The sequence below is a fragment of the Manis pentadactyla genome, chromosome 11 (assembly GCF_030020395.1).
Source record: "Manis pentadactyla isolate mManPen7 chromosome 11, mManPen7.hap1, whole genome shotgun sequence".
Taxonomy (NCBI): domain Eukaryota; kingdom Metazoa; phylum Chordata; class Mammalia; order Pholidota; family Manidae; genus Manis; species Manis pentadactyla.
Window position 1 is genome coordinate 93,819,731 of NC_080029.1, and position 20,045 is coordinate 93,839,775.

General features: G+C 37.1%; 1 protein-coding gene across 2 annotated transcripts in view; it reads left to right on the plus strand.

Moving 5' to 3' along the window:
• Positions 1 to 13,156, plus strand: part of GOLM2 (golgi membrane protein 2) — a 163,058-nt gene extending 149,902 nt beyond the window's left edge. For both annotated transcript variants that reach the window (XM_036905378.2, XM_036905379.2), the window contains one exon: positions 11,058 to 13,156. In XM_036905378.2, coding sequence (XP_036761273.1) covers positions 11,058 to 11,128 — 71 coding nt within the window. In that variant the 3' untranslated portion in view covers positions 11,129 to 13,156. The remainder of the gene's footprint in view (positions 1 to 11,057) is intronic.
• Positions 13,157 to 20,045: the final 6,889 nt, after the last annotated feature.

Here is a 20,045-nt window from a genome sequence, read left to right on the forward strand (position 1 = left end):
GTCTTCTCTGTATGTCTGATAAAATTCTGAGGTAAATCCATCTAGCCCTGGGGTTTTGATCTTGGGTAGTTTTCTGATTACCGCTTCCATTTCGTGGCTGGTAATTGGTCTGTTTAGATTTTCTGTTTCTTCTTTGGTCAGTCTTGGAAGGTTGTATTTTTCTAGGAAGTTGTCCATATCTTCTAGGTTTTCCAGTTTGTTAGCATATAGGTTTTCATAGTATTCTCTAATAATTGTTTGTATTTCTGTGGGGTCCGTCGTGATTTTTCCTTTCTCGTTTCTGATTCTGTTGATGCGTGTTGATTCTCTTTTTCTCTTAATAAGTCTGGTTAGAGGCTTATCAATTTTGTTTATTTTCTCAAAGAACCAGCTCTTGGTTTCATTGATTTTTTCTCTTGTTTTATTCTTCTCAATTTTATTTATTTCTTCTCTGATCTTTATTATGTCCCCCCTTCTGCTGACTTTAGGCCTCATTTGTTCTTCTTTTTCCAATTTCAATAATTGTGACTTTGGACTATTCATTTGAGATTGTTCTTCCTTCTTTAAATATGCCTGGATTGCTATATACTTTCCTCTTAAGACTGCTTTTGCTGCGTCCCACAGAAGTTGGGGCTTTGTGTTGTTTTTGTCATTTGTTTCCATATTGCTTGATCTCTATTTTAATTTGGTCGCTGATCCATTGATTATTTAGGAGCATGTTGTTAAGCCTCCAAGTGTTTGTGAGTCTTTTTGCTTTCTTTGTACAATCTATTTCTAGTTTTATACCTTTGTGGTCTGAAAAGTAGGTTTGTAGGATTTCAGTCTTTTTGCATTTACTGAGGCTCCTTATGTGGTCTATTCTGGAGAATGTTCCACGTGCACTTGAGAAGAATGTGTATCCTGTTGCTTTTAGAGGTAGAGTTCTATAGATGTCTATTAGGTCAGTCTGTTCTGGTGTGTTGTTCAGTGCCTCTGTTTCCTTGCTTATTTTCCCTCTGGTGGATCTATCCATTGGAGTGAGTGGTGTGTTGAAGTCTCCCAAAATGAATGTATTACATTCTATTTCCTCCTTTAATTCTGTTAGTATTTGTTTCACATATGCTGGTTCTCCTGTATTGGGTGCATATATATATAATGGTTATATCCTCTTGTTCTAGTGACCCCTCATTATGTAATGTCCTTCCTTATCTCTTGTTACTCTCTTTGTTTTGAAGTCTATTTTGTCTGATACTAGTACTGCAACACCTGCTTTTTTCTCCCTGTTGTGTGCATGAAGTATCTTTTTCCATCCCTTGACTTTTAGTCTGTGCATGTCTTTGGGTTTGAGGTGAGTCTCTTGTAAGTAGCATATAGATGGATCTTGCTTTTTTATCCATTCTGTTACTTTCTATCTTTTGATTGGTGCATTCAGTCCATTTACATTTATGGTGATTATTGAAAGATATGTACTTATTGCCATTGCAGGCTTTAGGTTCGTGGTTACCAAAGGTTCAAGGTTAGCTTCTTTAGTATCTTACTGTCTAACTTAACTCATTTATTGAGCTATTATAAACACTGTCTGATGATTCCTTATTTCTCTCCCTTCTTATTCCTCCTTGTCCATTCTTCATATGTTGGGTGTTTTGTTCTGTGCTCTTTTGTGTTTCTTTTGACTGCTTTTGTGGTTAGTTTATTTTATTTTTTGCCTTTTGTTAGTATTTGGTTGGTCTGCTTTCTTTGCTGTGATTTTATTTTCTCTGGTGGCTTCTATTTAGCCTTAGGAGTGCTCCCATCTAGAGTAGTCCCTCTAAAATACCCTGTAGAGGTGGTTTGTGGGAGGCAAATTCCCTCAACTTTTGCTTGTCTGGAAATTGTTTAATCCCTCCTTTATATTTAAAGGATAATTGTGCTGGATACAGTATTCTTGATTCAAGGCCCTTCTGTTTCATTGCATTGAATATATCATGCCATTCTCTTCTGGCTTGTAAGGTTTCTGTTGAGAAGTCTGATGATAGCCTGATGGGTTTTCCTTTTTAGGTGACCTTTTTTCTCTCTCTTGCTGCCTTTAATACTCTGTCCTTGTATTTGATCTTTACCTTTTTAATTATTATGTGTCTTGGTGTTGTCCTCTTTGGGTCCTTTCTGTTGGGAGTTCTGTGTGCTTCCATGGTCTGAGCAACTATTTCCCTCCCCCAGTTTGGGGAAGTTATCAGCAATTGTTTCTTCAAAGGCACTTTCTATCCCTTTTTCTCTTCTTCTTCTTCTTCTGGTACGCCTATAATGCAAATTTTGTTCCATTTGGATTGGTTACACAGTTCTCTTAATATTCTTTCATTCCTCAAGTTCCTTTTATCTCTCTCTGCCTCAGCTTCTCTGCATTCCTGTTCTCCGATTTCTATTCCATTAACGGCCTCTTGCAAGTCATATCCAGTCTGCTCTTAAGTCCTCCCAGAGATTGTTGTATTTCTTTATTCTCCCTCTGTACTTGCTCCTCTAGCTCTTACATATTTCTCTGCAGATCCATCAACATGGTTATGACCTTTATTTTGAATTCTTTTTTGGGGAGATTGGTTGGTCTGTCTCCCCAGGCCCTCTCTCAGGGGTTGTCTGGAGTATTTTGGGCTGGACTAAATTCTTCTGTCTTTTCATGGTGATAGAGGTAGCTGTAGGCAGGTAGCGTGTGTGTCAGCTGGGAGAGCAAAGTCCTTTCCTGCTTGCTGTTCGACTTGCCCCTCTCCGCTGCCTGTGTCGGTTACCCGCACTCCTGGAGCTGCCTCCAGGTTAATCCCCTAAGCTGCTGTGGGCAGGGTCTCCGTCAGAGTAGCGCAGAGCCCTGCCAGGAGTGGCAGGTGCTCTGGGTGCGCTCTCCTGCCAAAGCAGCACCCCTGCCAGGCAGCTTTGTGCCAACAGCGGCCTTTGGGTCTGGTCTAGGCAGCTGTGCGCGTGGCTAAGATTCTGGGCAGGTGCTCTGGGCGTGGTTGCTCCTTGGCTACTCCTCCACTGCCGCCGCTGGCTCCCACCGGCCACTCCCTATCCCCTCTGGCGCTGCCGCCACCAGCTCATGCTGGCCACACGGGCCCCTCTGGCACCACCGCAGGTGCGTGCGGGCCGCTCCTGGGCCACTTGGTCACCACTGCTGCGGGCTCGTGCGGCCTCTGCTGGGCCCTTCTGGCACCACTGCCACCAGCATGCGTGGGCCACTCCCAGGCCACTCGGTTACCGCCTCTGCAGGCTTGCACGGGTCGCTCCTGGTCCCCTGTGGCACTGGTGCCGCATGGTCACATGGACTGGTCCCAGGCCTCTTGGGCACCACCACCACGGGCTCGCATGGGCTGCTCCCTGACGCTTCTGTCGCCACTACCCCTGGTACTCGCTGCCACTCTCCCACTACTGGGCCAGTGTGTTGGGGTCCACACCCATTGGAGGAATAACTGGCAGGCTGATTATTGCCGTGAGGGGCTTCAGAGCTGCACTGCTGCCCAGGGGGTTTCATCGCCTAGAGTTCCCCAGAATTCCCAGGTGCTGAGCTGAGTGTCCCGGGACGACTTCATCCAACTGTGGGGTCCCTGTCCCTTTAAGACTTTCAAAAAGCACTTGCTTTTCTTTTGTCTCAGGGGTGCCGGTTGCAGGGACCTGCTTGCAGGTTTTGCTTTTCCATTTCTTGAATATCCAGCACCCCTTGCACCATGTGTCTGCACTCCCAGTATGGATTTCTAGAGCTGGTTGTTTAGCAGTCCAGGGCTTTCACTCCCTCCACACTCCAACTCCTTTCTTCCCGCCGGGGTCTGAGGTAGGGGAGTGTTTGGTCCCGCCGAGCCACGGCTTTTATCTTATCACCTTTGTGTGATGCTGAGTTCTCGCAGATGTAGATGTATCCTGGCTGTTGTACTGTATCCACTGGTGTCTCTTTTAGGAACAGTTGTTTTGTTGTATTTTCTGAAATATATGTTTTTGGGAGGAGATATCCGTGTAACTACTCCCGCCACCATCTTGGCTCCCCAGTCTCTAGAATTCATTTTTTCCATTCATAGACCTTTGCTGTTATCTTGTTTTGTCTTTACAATTATTGACTTTAAAATCCCAAAAAATTTACAGTATTTTTCCTTTCAGTAACTTTCCTGGTAAAATTTCTGGAAATTCTCCTTTATATAGTGCTTTTCCCACTGCTGCATGGTGATTAAGTTTTCATTTAATTACTAAAGTCCTGAAATATAGGTTATAGCTATAAGATGAGATCCCATAACATGGATCCTAAGGAGAACTTTCTAGAGAGGTTCCAAGTGATTGTTTTCCATTTCAAAACCAAGGATAATTTTTTAAAATATAAAGAATTCTTTGATAAGAGATTGATTAGCATATTTTCAAAAAGAAGTGTGATTATGGATATAATTTCAGCCTTTATGCATAACAGATTTGGGGTCATCATACCTAGTGGAGTACACTATTAAAGATATGGGATCAATTTGTTTGAATATAATGCAATGAACATGTCCCCTGCAATTCCATATAAGAATTTCTCTAAGTTTAACAGGAAAGTTATTGAAAATAAAGAGAAAGTTAATTTGGCATTTTTTATGAATATAAAAGTAGAAATTACCCATCATTATGAAAAGTTGATACATAGTATGTACACCACATGACATCTTTCCTCAACAAAATTTTACCATAGGATATACTAGAGAAGCTCAGAATGGAAAACCTATTAAAGCTAAAAGAATAGATTTCAGAAAGTCTCTTTAAATTACAAAATTTTATTTCCAGACAACTGTAGTAGTAACACTTCTGTCTATCAAAAACTAAACTACTGGATTAACTATTTTAACTGTGAACCTGAAAGTAAGAAAAGTTAGTTTTTAAAGATTTGGAGGCACCAAAAAATGTTGTTAAAAGTCAAGTACTAAAAATGGAGCCTCTTGGACTCTGATTAAAATAAATACTTTTTTTTTCTTTTTCTTATTTTAACAGTCTGAGCACTCTTATTTCAAAACCCATAGTTTGTAGTAAAATTAGAAAAGAAGGATTGTTACTGGCAGATAAACTTACAGTAATGTGTAGTGATAGGTTATAATGAAGAAGGACCCAGAAAAATCTGTCAATACCCAAATAAGTAGACTCCAAAACACTATATGAAGTTGTTTAATACAATAACTCTAAGTGACTTTAAGGATCTTACTGCGTAACAGTATGTAATAATTTTTTTCTTTTTGATAAAGAAAAGGTTAAGTTTTGGCTAATATAGTCCATTTTGGAAGTTGCTGTTAAGCTTGTTGGGGAGAAGCAAAGAAATTCACTGTAACATTAAGTGTTGGGATTATGGATAGTTTATTTTCTACCTTTTATTTTCTAATTTTTACATGATGACTATGGATTACTTTTTTCCCCATTTTTAACTGTTAATAACATATTGAAAGAATTTGAAATGATTGTTATTATATTTTATTATCAAATGTACATCACAGTGGTTCAATAGCCCTCCTCCCTTTCCCTTCCCCAGCTCCCACCCACGCCCCTCTGCCTTGGTAACCACTAGTCACTTCTCAGTGTCTGTGGGTCTACTGCTACTTTGTTCTGAAGAGGTTGTCTTTTCCCCATTGTATATTCATGGCTCCTTTATCATATATTAATTGATGATATATGTATGGGTTTATATCTGGGCTCTCTGCTCTGTTTCATTGATCTCTGGGTCTGTTCTTGTGCCAGTACCAAATTGTTTGATTACTTTGGCTTTGTAGTAGAGCTTGGAGTTGGGGTGCAAGATCACCCCAGCTTTGTTCTTCCTTCTCAGGGTTACGTTGGCTGTTCAGGGTCTTTTTGTGGTTCAATATGAATTTTAGAACTATTTGTTCTAGTTTGTTGACAAATGCTGCTGTATTTTGATAAGGATTTCATTGAATCTGTAGATTGCTTGAGGCAGGATGACCATTTTGACAATATTAATTCTTCCTATCCACAAGCATGGGATGTTTTTCTATTTATTGGTGTCTTCTTTAATTTCTCTCAAGAGTGTTTTGTAGTTTTCAGAGTATAGGTCTTTCACCTCCTTGGTTAGGTTTATTCCTAAGTATTTCATTCTTTTTGATGCAATTATAAATGGAGTGGTTTTCCTGATTTCGCTTTCTGCTAGTCATCGTTAGTATATAGGAATTCAGCAGATTTCTGTGTATTAATTTTGTATTCTGCAACTTTGCTGAATTCAGTTATTAATTCTAGTAGTTTTTTGGTGGATTCTTCAGGGATTTTTATGTACAATATCATGTCGTCTGCAAAAAGTGACAGTTTAACTTCTTAACAATCTGGATGCCTTTTATTTTTTGTGTTGTCTGATTGCCATGGCTAGGACCTCCAGTAATACATTGAATAAAAGTGGTGGGAGTGGGCATCCTTGTCTTGTTCCCAATGTTAGAGGAAAAGCTTTCAGCTTTTCGCTGTTAAGTATAATGTTGGCTGTGGTTTGTCAGATATGGCCTTTATTATGTTGTGGTACTTGCTCTCTATACCTATTTTGTTGAGAATTTTTATCATGAATGGATGTTGAATTTTTCACAAATGCTTTTTCAGCATCTATGGAGATAATCATGTGTTTTTTGTCCTTTTTGTTGATGTGGTGTATGATGTTATTGGATTTGCAAATATCATACCATCCATGCATCCCTGGAATAAATCCCTCTTGATCATAATGGATGATCTTTTTGATGTATTTTTGGATTCAGTTTGCTAATATTTTATTGAGGGTTTTTGCATCAGGGATATTGGTCTCTAATTTCTTTTTTTATGGTGTCTTTGTCTGGTTTTGGTATTAGAGTGATACTGGCCTCATAGAATGAGTTTGGAAGTATTCCCTCCTGCTTTTTAGAATGCTTTAAGAAGGGTGGGTATTAGCTCTTCTTTAAATGTTTGGTAGAATTTGGCTGTGAAGCTGTCTGGACTCCAAGTTTTGTTTTGGGGGAGTTTTTGATTGCCCTTTTGATCTTATTGCTGATAATTGGTCTGTTCAGATTTTCTTTTTCTTCCTGGGTCAGTTTTGAAGGTTGCATTTTTCTAGGGAGTTGTCCATTTCTTCTAGGTTGTCCAATTTAATGGCATATAATTTTTCATAGTATCTAATAAATTTCTGTATTTCTGCAATATCTGTTGTAATTATTCCTTCTTCATTTCTGATTCTGTTTATGTGTGTACACTCTCTTTTTTTTCTTGGTAAGTCTGACTAGGGGTTTATCTATTTTGTTTATTTTCTCAAAGAACCACCTCCTAGATTCATTGATTTTTTTTCTGTTGTTTTATTCTTCTCTATTTTATTATTTCTGCTCTGATCTTTATTATATCCCTCTTTCTAATGGCTTTAGGTTTCATTTGTTCTTCTTTTTCTGGTTTCTTTAATTGTGATTTTAGACTGTTTATTTGGGATTATTCTTGCTTTTGAGGTAAGCCTGTATTACTATGTACTTTCCTCTTAGGACTTCCTTTTGTCATATCCCACAGATGTTGGGCTGTTGTGCTTTTGTTTTCATTTGTCTCCATGTATTGCTTGATTTTTCTTTTAATTTGTTCATTGATCCATTGATTATTGAGAAGCATGTTGTTTAGCCTCCACTTATTTGTAAGTCTTTTTGTTTTATTTGCATAATTTATTTCTAGTTTCATACCATTGTGGTCTGAGAAGCTTCTTGATACAATTTCAATCTTTTTGAGTTTATTAAGGCTCTTCTTGTGGCCTAGTATGTGACCTATTCTGAAGAACATTCCATGTACACTTGAGTAAAATGTGTATCCTGCTGCTTTTTGGTGGAGTGTTCTGTAGATATCTGTTAAGTCCATTTGATCTAATGTATTGTTCAGCGCCTCTTTTCCTTACTTATTTTCTATCTAATTAATCTATTGATATGAATGGTGTGTTAAAAGTCTCCTAAAACGAATGTGTTATAATCTATTTCCCCTTTTAATTCTATTAGTATTTGTTTTACCTATTTTCTGGGGGCATACTTATAATTGTTATATCCTCTTGTTGGACTGGTCCTTTTATCACTGTTTAATGTCCTTCCATGTCTCTTGTTACTTTCTTTGTTTTGAAATCAATCTTATCTGAAACAAGTACTGCTGCTCCTGCTTTTTTCTCCCTATTATTTGCATGGAATATCTTTTTCCATCCCTTCACTTTTAGTCTGTGTATATCTTTGGGTCTGAAATGAGTCTCTTGGCAGTATATAGGTAGATCCTGTTTCCTTATCCATTCTGCCACTCTATGTCTTTTGATTGGTGTATTCAGTCTATTTACATTTAAAGTGATTGTTGATAGATATATACTTATTGCCATTTTATTAATTGTTTTCTGGCTGTTTTTTTATATCTCCTCTCTGTTCCTTTTTTCGTCTCTTGTACTCTTCTATTGTTATTCATGGTTGTCTTTAGTGTTGTGATTGGATTTCTCTCTCTTTTTCTAATTTATTGTGTGTGTGTGTGTGTGTGTGTGTGTGTGTGTGTGTGTGTGTGTGTGTATTTATTGTAGGCTTTAGCTATAGCTTCCTTACTATATAACAGTCTATCTAAAATTGCTGATTACTCTATTTCAAACACAATCTAAAGGTACTTTTTTTCTTCTTCCTCCTCCTCCTCCACATTTTCGTATCAGATGTCATACACTTTTTGTGTATCCCTTGACTGAGTTTGTGTACAGTTGATTTTCCTACTTTTGTTTTAATTTTGTACTTGCTTGATAATTAGTTGGTCTGCTTCCTTTACTGTGGGTTTATTTTCACTGGTAAAAGCTGCTTAGCCTTAGGGATTAAATATATCATGCCACTCCCTTCTGGCCTGTAGAGTTTCTGTTGAGAAGTCTGTTGATATCCTGATGGAATTTCCTTCATAAGTAATTTTTTTTCTCCCTCTGGCTGCTCTAAACACACTCTCCTTATCCTTGTTATTTGCCACTTTAATTAGTATATGTCTTGGTGTTGTCTTGCTGCAGTTCCTTTTGTTATGGGTTCTCTCCACTTTTATGACCTGAGTGTTTTCTTCTCCAGATTGTGGAAGTTTTCAACAATTATTTCCTTAAAGAGACTTTTTATCCCTTTGTCTTTCTCTTCTCCTTCTGTTTCTCCAATTATGCAAATACTGTTTCTTGGTCTGATCACATAGTGTCTTATCATTCTTTCATTCCTAGAGATCCTTTTTTCTCTCTGTTCCTCAGCTTCTTTGTTTTCCTGTTCTCTAATTTTTATTTCATTTACTGTCTCCTCCACATGATCTAATCTACTTTTAAATCCCTCCATTGTATGTTTCATTTCAGATACTGTATTCTTTAGCTCTGAGTGGCTCTTTATCAGGTTTCTGTCTCTTGGTTGAAGTCCTTTCTCCCTGAGATCTTGAATACTTTTCTGTAAATCCATGAGTATGTTTATGACTTTTATTTTTAAATCTTTATCAAGAAGATTGGTTATCTCTGTTGCATTTAGCCCTCTTTCTGGGGTTTTTTCTTGCAGTTTATTTGGATCAAATATCTCTGCCTGCTCATTTTGTCGGGAATTCTGTGTTTCTCTTTTGTATTAGATGTCTCTGCTATGCTTTCTGGCCTAAAGAATAAAAGCTTTATGAAGAATTGGTGCTCTAGTGCTCCGAAGCTCAAGATTCTTTACTCTCTAGTGCCTGGTTCTATTTTGTGGGGGCCCCAGCTGTTTGGTGTGCCATGGGCAGGACCACCTTTCTGTCTGGCTTCTGTAGAGGTCTAAGTCTGGGTGAGCAGTTTGCTTGAGCTGCTGCCTTTGTGATCAGCTCAGGATTCTCTGTTTGGCTTACTGTGGGCATGGCCACCCTCTGCCTGGCCTGCAGCCATGGCAGAGCTGCAGGGTTAATGAGATGGGCAGACCATTGTGCCCCAGCCAGATGTGCAGCACTGGTTTTGGACACCTACAGAGAGGAAGGAGTTCTTGGGGATGGCTCCTCCAGGCACCTCTCCAGTTGGGCTGAAATGGAGCCAAGCAAGCTGGGAGAGTCTCCCTTTGCCTGCCAGGCAGCAAAGTCTGACACTGCCACTGGGTCAAGTGGGTTGTTTGTTAGCAGCATGCACAGGGAAGAGCCTCAGGGCTGCTTTGCCAGCAAGGGTGATGTAGTGTCTGGGGCTCCCGGGAGTTCCTGATCTGTTTGGCCAAAGAAGGGCTGGGCAGGTATCTTTCACCTGCCATTTCTATTGACAGAGAGTTCTGTCCAACCCTCATCTTCTTTGGTACCCATCCCACTGATGGCAAGTCTTTTGAACTGCTGCCTCTGCTTTGGGTCTCAGGACAGGCAGAGCGTGCATGCCCTCCACAGTGGCTGAAGTCAGCCTCCCAGAATGTTCCACCTGCCACTGGTGTCTAGCCCTGATACTCACCTGAACCAAATGTAATGTGGGCTCATGCTCCCAGAGCAGATCTCCAGGGCCAGGTGTGCAGCACTCCTGGGCTCCTTACCCCTGCCCACCCTGTTCCTTTTTCTCCCATCTATAGGCCATGGTCCAGGGAGAGCTTGGGTCCAGCTCAGTCTCAGCTTTCCCACCTCACCTTTTTCTGTGTGGTCCTCTCTCTTCCTCCTCAGGTGTAGGGGTCTGTTCTGCACTCTTCAGGTGATTTTCAGGTCTAGTTGCATTTGCTGTATGTTTCTCTTTTATGTGTTTTTGGAAGGAGTTTTCCATCTTGCCTTCCTATTCCACAATCTTTAATCCTTTTCCTGGATTACTTTTATAATTAGAAAAATGTTTGGTTTTTAAAGGCATGAAAAGGTGTACAGAACAGTTTCTACCAAAGCTTTAAAGGACTAAGCTTCATCTATATAGAAATATGTTTACATAAAGGGATAACACAATGTTTGTGGGTTCCTAAAGTTTTGCTAACTATATATATCTTACTGTACTTTCCTCTGTTTTTCTGTCTCTAATCTATCATCAAAAGATTTGTGAAGATTAATCTTCCACCCTTTAGACAAGCAACTGAGAAATAGAACACTGTTTGCAGAAGGTATAAAATAATGACCAGAAGACTACCTTAAGACTGAGAGAAAAATGAGACATTAATTGGATTTCTGCAAGTGATTTTTAAAATATTCTTAATACATAATTATTTCCCTTATAGATGATGAAGAACGAGAACTTCAAATGGATCCTGCAGACTATGGAAAGCAACGTTTCAATGATGTCCTTTAAGTCCTAAAGGAAAACTTCAGAAAACCTAAAGTGCTGTAAAATAGAATAATTTCTACTTTGTTTTTGACTTTTGTTGTAAAGATCAGTTGTATCAGTTGTAAAGATACATTGAGATAGTTTAAGAAAAATTTTAATGAAGGAATTACCCATGTACATATGTGAACGTTTTCATATTGTATTATTAAAGCAGAGACTTCTTTGGTTATGTTACAGTTGAGCCAAAAACAAAGTTAGCAAAACTGCAATCCTTGCGTTTAAAGCAAACTAATGTATAATTTACATTTTACTGAGCCTAAATATTTCCACAAATGGACATACAAGAAAATATGGTTGTACAGTTTATATGTTGCACATAACCATAGTGAGAACAGTTATTCAGCTGAAAAACTTTTTATACAATAATATATTCTTGTTAGCCCAGCAGGTGTTCTCTTCCATCTACCCCTTATCTCATGCTCTACATGGAGTTATATCTAGAATAGTAACATAAAAGAGGGGAACCTGGAAGCCAAATACTAGGTAGCATGTGCAAAATCACTTCCCTATACTCTCTTTATTTTACATGAGTGCTGATGTGTTTCAGCAGATAAGCTTTCAGCTGAGGCCTTATGGAAGTTGAGATAACCTGCAAAGACAACAATATTTATGGGCTATATCTTACTTAGTTTATGAAATTGTGAAATGCATGATTGACAGTATATTTTCTTTTTATTTTTCCACCTAATACCAGTATTGTACCTATAACCAATATTGGCTAAATTATTATAATTTCAGAGTTCAAGTTGGTGAAGATATTCATGATTTAAATGCCAATTCTAGAAGCTAAATCAACTTTGAAATGAATCTGCAATTAATATTTCAAACTTCTCTGGTAGTTTGTGATCTTATTTGACTAGACTTTTCAGAAGTACTAAATAAAGAGTTTTAACAGCTTTTTATTAATGCACAGATAAATAGAAGTACAGTGAGGTCTACAGCCATTTTATTAAAATAGCTTAAATGTTTGTAATAGAGATGAAGAATCTTTGTAATTACTTAATATGTTACTTAAGAACCCATAAACCTCATGTTTGCTAGACTTAAAAATTATTTTAAATGCATTTTTTTACACTGTGCAGTGGAATGCATAAGCTAGCTAATTCCTGTTTTCTGATTTAAAGCACTTTTAAATTTATCCCTCTCCCTAAAAAGGTTTTGATCATAGGAGAAATTTAAGGTTGTTAACTCTGTTTTTCAAAAGGGCTACTGTTTATTGCACATAAAGATAAAATGCTTTTTTATTTCCCCTGTACTCAGGTTCTAGTCAAAATTTAAACCTACAAAAGTAAAAAAATATATATATATATAGGTTGCTCACTTATTGGAGGTGCAAAAATTCTTAGACTTCAGTTTGAAATTATTAGTAGTGATTTACTGAAATTGTTATTTCTACCATAATCAAAAAAAAATCCATGCCTTTACTAAGTATAGTCAGGCCTATAATGAATAGGTATGATAGTTAACAGAATTTTTAAAAATGGAGTTAAAGGGAGTTAAAAATTGAGATAGTTTAAGAAAAAATTTTAATGAAGGAATTATACCTTTTGGTCCTAAGGGCGGGGAGATGAATCTAAAACATACTGCTAGTAATACTTTATATTTAATGCTATAAAATCTTTACAAATGAAACCCATGAGATTTCCTGCCTTATTAGTTCCTTTGTCATAAAAGGAATCATTTCGTTATATGGTAGTTACTACTTGCAAAACAAAATTTCCTCAATTAGCAGTCTATACATTTTATAAACTGGGAAATCTTGGACCAATTGATAATATTTCTGACTGTATTAACATTTTAGTGCTATAAAATACTATGTGAATCTTAAAATTCTGGCATTATAGACATGCTGGTTTTGTAATATTTTACTTCTGCCTTAAGATTTAGGTTTTTTCAAATGTATTTTTGCCCTGAATTAAGTGTTAATTTGGTGGAAATTCTGCTTTTAAAATCATTACTTACTGGGTTCTAATAAATTAAAATTAAAATTGTTTTACTATTTTGCTGATTCTGATACATATACACACATCACACTCATGTGATGCAAATAGTTACATTTTAACACTAAAATTTTAGTAAATTTAGAATTTATTTTAAGCTAAGCTTAAACTAGAATAGCAGAAATTTTTACACTAGGGCTGTTTACTGTAGTGCTGTCTTATTCAACAAATACTGAATGCTTCCTTTGTGCCCAGCATTGTTCTAGGTAGTAAAGACACTGCGGTGGATAAGATAGACTGGGTTTGCATTATTTACAGTAGCCAAGATACAGAAGCAACTTAAGTGCCCATCAGTAGATGAATGGATAAAGAAGGTGTACATACACACAATGGAATATTATTCTGCCATAAAAAAGAAAGGAATCCTGCCATTTGCAACAACATGTATGGTTGTATTATGCTAAGTAAAATAAGCCAGGCTGAGAAAGACAGATGCCACATTATTTCACTTAAATGTGGAATCTAAACAAAACAAAACAGAAATAGACTCATAGACACAGAGAGGAGACTGGTGGTTACCATGAGAGGGGTGTGTGTTGGGGATAGAGGCACAAAATCTCCATTATAATAATTAATCACGGGGATGAGAGTACAGCACAGAGAATATAGTCAATAATTCTGTAACATCTTTATGTTGACAGATAATTACACTTATTGGGGTAGCATTTAATAATGTAGATAACTGTTGAATGACTACATTGTACACTTGAAACCAATATAATACTGTATATCAACTATACTTCAATAAAAAGTTTTTTAATTAAAAAAAATTTTTAAAGAAACAAAAAATAGACTAGGTTTCTGTTCTCATAGAGCTTACATTCAAGTGGAAGTAGTTAGACAATATACAAGTAAACACATGAACCAGAAATTTTTAAACAGTAAAATGAGCTCTTAAAAAAAACAAAGTTCCAAATTTCCAAGGTCTCTAGGGTTCTAGATAATCATATTTCCCTTAACCAAAACATTACAGTTGTGAAGCTAGAGTATCATGAGCAAGGGAGAGAAAAATGAGGCTAATGAGGTATGAAAGGGTTAAGATAAGGAGAACCTTTTAAGTTCAGGTCTCCTACTACTGACCCATAAAAAGAAAATGCAAAATATAAAATGTACATGGAAGAATGATTCTAGGGAAAATGTGAATATGACTTCAAAATCACTTCCAAAATACATCCTTTCATTTTAAAAACATCTTAAGCTTGTGTGCCTTTTTGACTTCTCGTTTTTATTCCCATAACAACAAAATTTGCTAGAATATGAGAACTGAGAATTTGTTTAAAAATCATACTTATGAGGGAGATAGTTCCCATAATGGCTGGTCTTGGGAACTTCCATTCCCACATGCCTGGCCCTGTGGCTCCAATAAAACATTCAAATAGTGTGACATTAATACATTTCCAAATTCTAGTTTATTGAGTCTCACCATCAACATTAAGTTCTAATTGGGCTACATCCAGTTCCTTTTAAAAGACTCTCCTCACTAAGGGTACCAAATGACAATTCAACCAACTATCCCAGAAAAAAGAGGAAATAGAATGGTTCATGTAGGCAAACTGCATAAAGGGCAGGAGTCTCCTGGACTTGAGGACAACTAAAACATGGGCTTGAATACCACCAACTTTGTTTCACAACTCCCATTTCTGCTTCTGCCTTGTACCTTCATTCTCTCTAACCAATTTCCTCCTTAAAGGACTTCCAGCAGGTAGTATTTTCTTTGTTTTGCCACCTGAGTACAACTGCTCCTTTTACCTTAATTCCACCTCAGAAAATCTGAGGAAAGGGAGACTTACGCTTCTGACCAAGATTGACTAATTTGACTAACCCTCCTGGATTAGTACCAACTATAAAACTGGAAAAGATATATTAACCAACTGTTTTCAGACAGCACACAACTGAAATTTGTGAGAGAAGGGAAAAAGCAGCAGAGCATCACAATCAGCTAATTTCCTGTGGTATTAAGAGGCCAGAGTGCTGAGCTGAGAAGACAGAGATCACAGTGGGGAGTAGCTGAAACAGTTGGAATCTGTGGGATGGGCATCAGAGAAGACGGAGCTATTCAGAGAGACAGTCCAAGAAATCCATGTAGGATTTCCCCACATGCCCATGGCTGAGGACTGGGCTGTGTATAATTAGAGCAAGGCCACATCATGCTTACCAGATAGCAGTTGCTACAGAGTTGATACTGGAACAGAGATACCAGAGGTCAAGAAGTGTTGGCATGAAAGCAGTGCTAAGGGTCATTGGGTTTCTGGACCTGCCAAGGTAGAGATCTCCTTAACAATTGTGGCATCCAACTGAAACACAAGAAAAGTTGCACCTTAGGAGTAAAAACCATGCCCTGGAGTAAGACCTACACTAGACCTGCCCCCAGCAGCTCTGACAAGATTGTCAGGGGAAACAGGGGATGGAGATTGAGTCCTGCCAAGTTAGAACTTAGTGAAACTCTTGGGCTTTTCATAGATAGGAACTAACAAACTAAACCTATACTAGTTTTAAGGTGACCACTCATAACAAGAATTTGCTAAAATAAAACTCATCACTTTTCAGAAGATAACAGTCTAGAATCTATATGACATATACACAATGTTCAGGATTCAACAAAAAATTACTACACATACAAAGACACAAGAAAATGTCATCCATAGTTTAAGAAATTGAAATGGCCTTTGTCATTTATTATGTTGTTAATTTGTTAATATATGTATTAAAAACATGTTTAAAGATTAAATGAAAATACTGTTAATGAGTGAACGGATAAGTAAATCTGCACAGAAATGAAAATTATAACCTAATGGGAATTCTAGAACTGCAAAGTACAATAACTGAAATGTACATTCATTGGATGGGTTTAGCAGCAGATTGGAAATGGCAGTAGAATGAACATGAAGGCATACAAATGTAGCTGTCTGTGTTTGGAAATACAGGGTTAAAATGTTGAGAGACCCAGAAATGTGAACTTGGGATTCATCAAATAATTTGAGTCCTCAAAATGCTGTCTACCCCACCCCCTAACACATAAGCCTAACGATACATGAAAGAACAATGATCCCTCTTTGAATTACTTACTCAGTACCTGATGTGTAGTGAACTGTTCTGAGTACTGGGGACACAGCAGTGACAAAGTCCTGCCTTCATGGACTTAAATGCCAGAGGAAGAAATAGATAATTATTTTCTATACTCATAGTAATAATATCATGAGAAAAATCAGAATAAAAGAATAGTGGTAGAGGAGTGTTATTTTAGATATGATCATTGGGGAGGACCTCTCTGAAGAGGTGGTGTGAGAACAATGTGAATATCCTGTGCAATACTATCCAATATAATTATAATGCAAGCCACCTATGTAATTAGAATTTTTTTAGTAACCACACTTAAAAGATGGATGAAATTTTGATATTTAACCAATATGTCCAAAATATTACCACTTTTGCATGTAATCAATATAGAATACTACTACTGAGATATTTATATTCTTTTTTTATTAAATCTGAAATCTAGTATATATTTTACACTTGCAGCACATCTCAATTTGGACACTGGACAATTTGTCAGTGAAATATTTGGTGTTCATCAAATTAAAGTTCAATGAATATATTCATATACTCATGTCCCAAACATGAGTTTTCCAATAACTGAATCAAGTATTGTTTTTCAATAGAATTTACTTTTTTAGGGTAGTTTCAGGTTCACAGAAAAACTGAGTGGAAAGTACAGAATCCTCACATACCCCATTCCTACACACACACACACACACACACACACACACACAGCTTCCTCCACCATCAACATCCTGCACCAGTGTTAACAATTGATAAACCAACATTGACACATCATTATCCACCAAAGTCCTTAGTTTACATTAGGATGCACACTTTGTATTGCACATTCTGTGTATTTGGACACATGTATAATGATACATATCCACCTTTGTAGTATTATGCAGAATAGTTTCATGGCCCTAAAAATCCTTTGTGTTCTGCTTAATTCCTCCTTCCTTACCTCTAAACCCCTGGCAACCACTGAACTCCATAGTTTTGCCTTTTCCAGAATGTAATCTAATTGGAATCATACAAGAGTCCCCCAAATCTTTTCATGGCTTGATGGCTCATTTCTTTTTAGCTGGATAATATTTCATTGTGTGCATGTACCACAGTTTATCCATTCACCTACTGAAGAATATCTTGGATGCTCCAAGTTTGAGCAATCATAAATAAAGCTGCTGTATAAAAATTTATGTTCAGGTTTTTGGGTGGATTTAAGTTTTCTACACCTTTAAGTAAATACCTAGAAACATTTTTTTTTGTAGTAAAACACATAAAATATACTGTTGTACATTTATATTTAAAGTGTATAATTCAGTGGCATTAAGTGCCATTCACAGTATTGTGCAACCATTACCACTAACTAGTTTCAGAATTTTTTTCATCACCTCAAATGTAAGTAAATCCTGTTAAGCACTCGTGTTAATTTTAAAATTTAAGCTAATTAAAATTTTAAAAATTAAGTTCCTTCATCATAGCACATTTCAAGTGCCCAGTAGCCACATAGGATAGTGGCCCACGGTTACTGAACAGCATAGGTCTAGGAGAAGATAATTAGAGGCAGAAGAAACAAAAAGTATAAAGCCCTTGATGCAGGAGTACATTTTTTCAAAGAACAGTTAGTAGGCCAATATTACTGCAGTACAAAGAGCAAGAGGTAGGGAATGTAGTCAGTGATGCAGCCATGAGTCACCTAATGAAGGGCCTTGCATGTCATAGTAAAGACTTTACATTTTATTTTAAGGGTGACAGAAAATTTATAGAGGTTTAAAATTACCACTCTGGCTGCCATGTTGGAAAGACTGAAGAAGGTTCAAGAATGAAGCAGGAAGACTTTAAAGGCTGTTACTTCAGTGAGAGGTGATGGTTCTTGAATTTGAACTAGGGAGGTAGTTGAGGTGAGAAGTGTTTGGATTCAGGACATATTTTGAAAGTTTAGTTTATTGTACTTAACAGTAGATTGGATGTTAGATATAAGAAAAAATATATTCTGTAACATGGAGATTACTGAGAGAGGCAGGTTTGAGAGAAAACTAAAGAGTAGTTTTGACCATAAGTTTCAGATGGCCATTGCCATCAAGTGATTGCAATCTTGGAGCAAAATGACTGTTCTGGTATTTCAATATTTATTATGGATATTATTTCCTTTGTTGCAATAAGAAAATGATAAACATGTAACTCCTGGAGATATATTAATATAAAGATTGTGTAGTGCATATGCCTTATAAGTCAGGTAAAAGGTAAATGTATTCCATATACCTTGGAATAAGGAATGTACTGAAAGACTGAAGATCCAAGATACTTATATTACATTACTTAGTGAACATCCTATTTCATTAGTTTTCATATAGCAATAGTTTTGAATAGTTTAAGAAGCATGCATGCTACTAGTTTTTTTGCACAATTTTTTCTGAGGCTACTGCTTTGCATCTAAAAACTTCTGAGTTTTTAAGCTCATATTTTAAAACTTGATTTTATTCTAAAATCTTGGACAGGGTTGTTACCAAAATTTAATGACATTAACAACTACCATTTAAGGAGCAAGGAAAACACCTTGCTGAGTGTTTTCCATAAAAAATCTCTTTTGATCTTCACAACAATCCACTTAGAAAAGAGGCTAGTAGAGATCATTGGATGTAAATGACTAAGGTGAAAAATAGAACATACCAGTTCTCTGTGAAAAATGGTGTGAAAATGTTAAATTGCAAAAGCTTTTAGGCCTACTGACAGCAACCTTTCTAAACATCTAATAATAGTAACATTGTCGCAGGAGACAGTAGGATGTGGTGTAATAAGCAGAAAAAGGCTTTGAGTCCTGATTGTTACGGGCTGACTAATTGTCTTTGGATAAGGCATCTGTTTTCCCTTTTATCTCTTCCCCCGACACACACACACACATACACTTTTTAAGTTTTTGTCAGGAATTTTAGCAGCAGTAACTCCAACTCTCTTCTTGGAAGTAAGGTCTTCAACTGAAGATTTGGGGGACTAATATCACCAATTCCACCTATCTTACAGGGTTGATGGGACAATCAAAATGCATATAAAAGTGCTTTGTAAATGACAAGTTTTAAGATACTGAAAGTTTGAAATAACTGCTACCTCGAACACTTTTTTCCAGAAATATTTACAATTTTTACCTGATTTAAAAATCAGCTATCAAATGGGGTAGTTGCTTTCCATGATACATAATGGATTATCAGCAATTATTTGTTGGTTTCTAGTAAAGTTTTTCAGGAACCTATTATTTTGGTAACTACTACCAGTTCTGCACCTTGAATACCATGGGCTCTCAATAAATGTTGCGTTCAGAGCGTTCTTTTACGAGTTACATTTAGAGTGCAAATGAACTCTGAATTCTGAAAGGACTATTTTATATAAGGCCTTCAGGAGACAACTCAATCTGCTCCACCTTTTGAAAAGAAAACCAGATTCACAAGGCTGCCTGCCTCTCGGCTTCACCTATCTGTCCCTCTCCATTCCCAGCGCACAGAACTGTTCAGTGGAATCTCGTCTTTGAACTTTACATCTGTTGTTTCCTTTAGACGCTCTTCCTTTATGTCTCTTAGATGTCATCTCACGAGAGCCTTCCTAGGTCTCATCACCGGCACCTCTAATATACTCTTACCACGCCTGTCATTATTTTATCACACTGTATTTAAATTCTGCTTGTCTTCTTAACGTGACTGTGAACTTTGGGAAGGCAGGGTCCGTGTCTGCCTCGTTTACTGTTGTATCTAGTTTGGTTCTAACACACTGTTTTTAAAATAAATATTTCTTGTTTGAATAATGACAGTGGTCCGGAGTTTCAGTAAGCAAAGACTGCTCTTCCAACCATT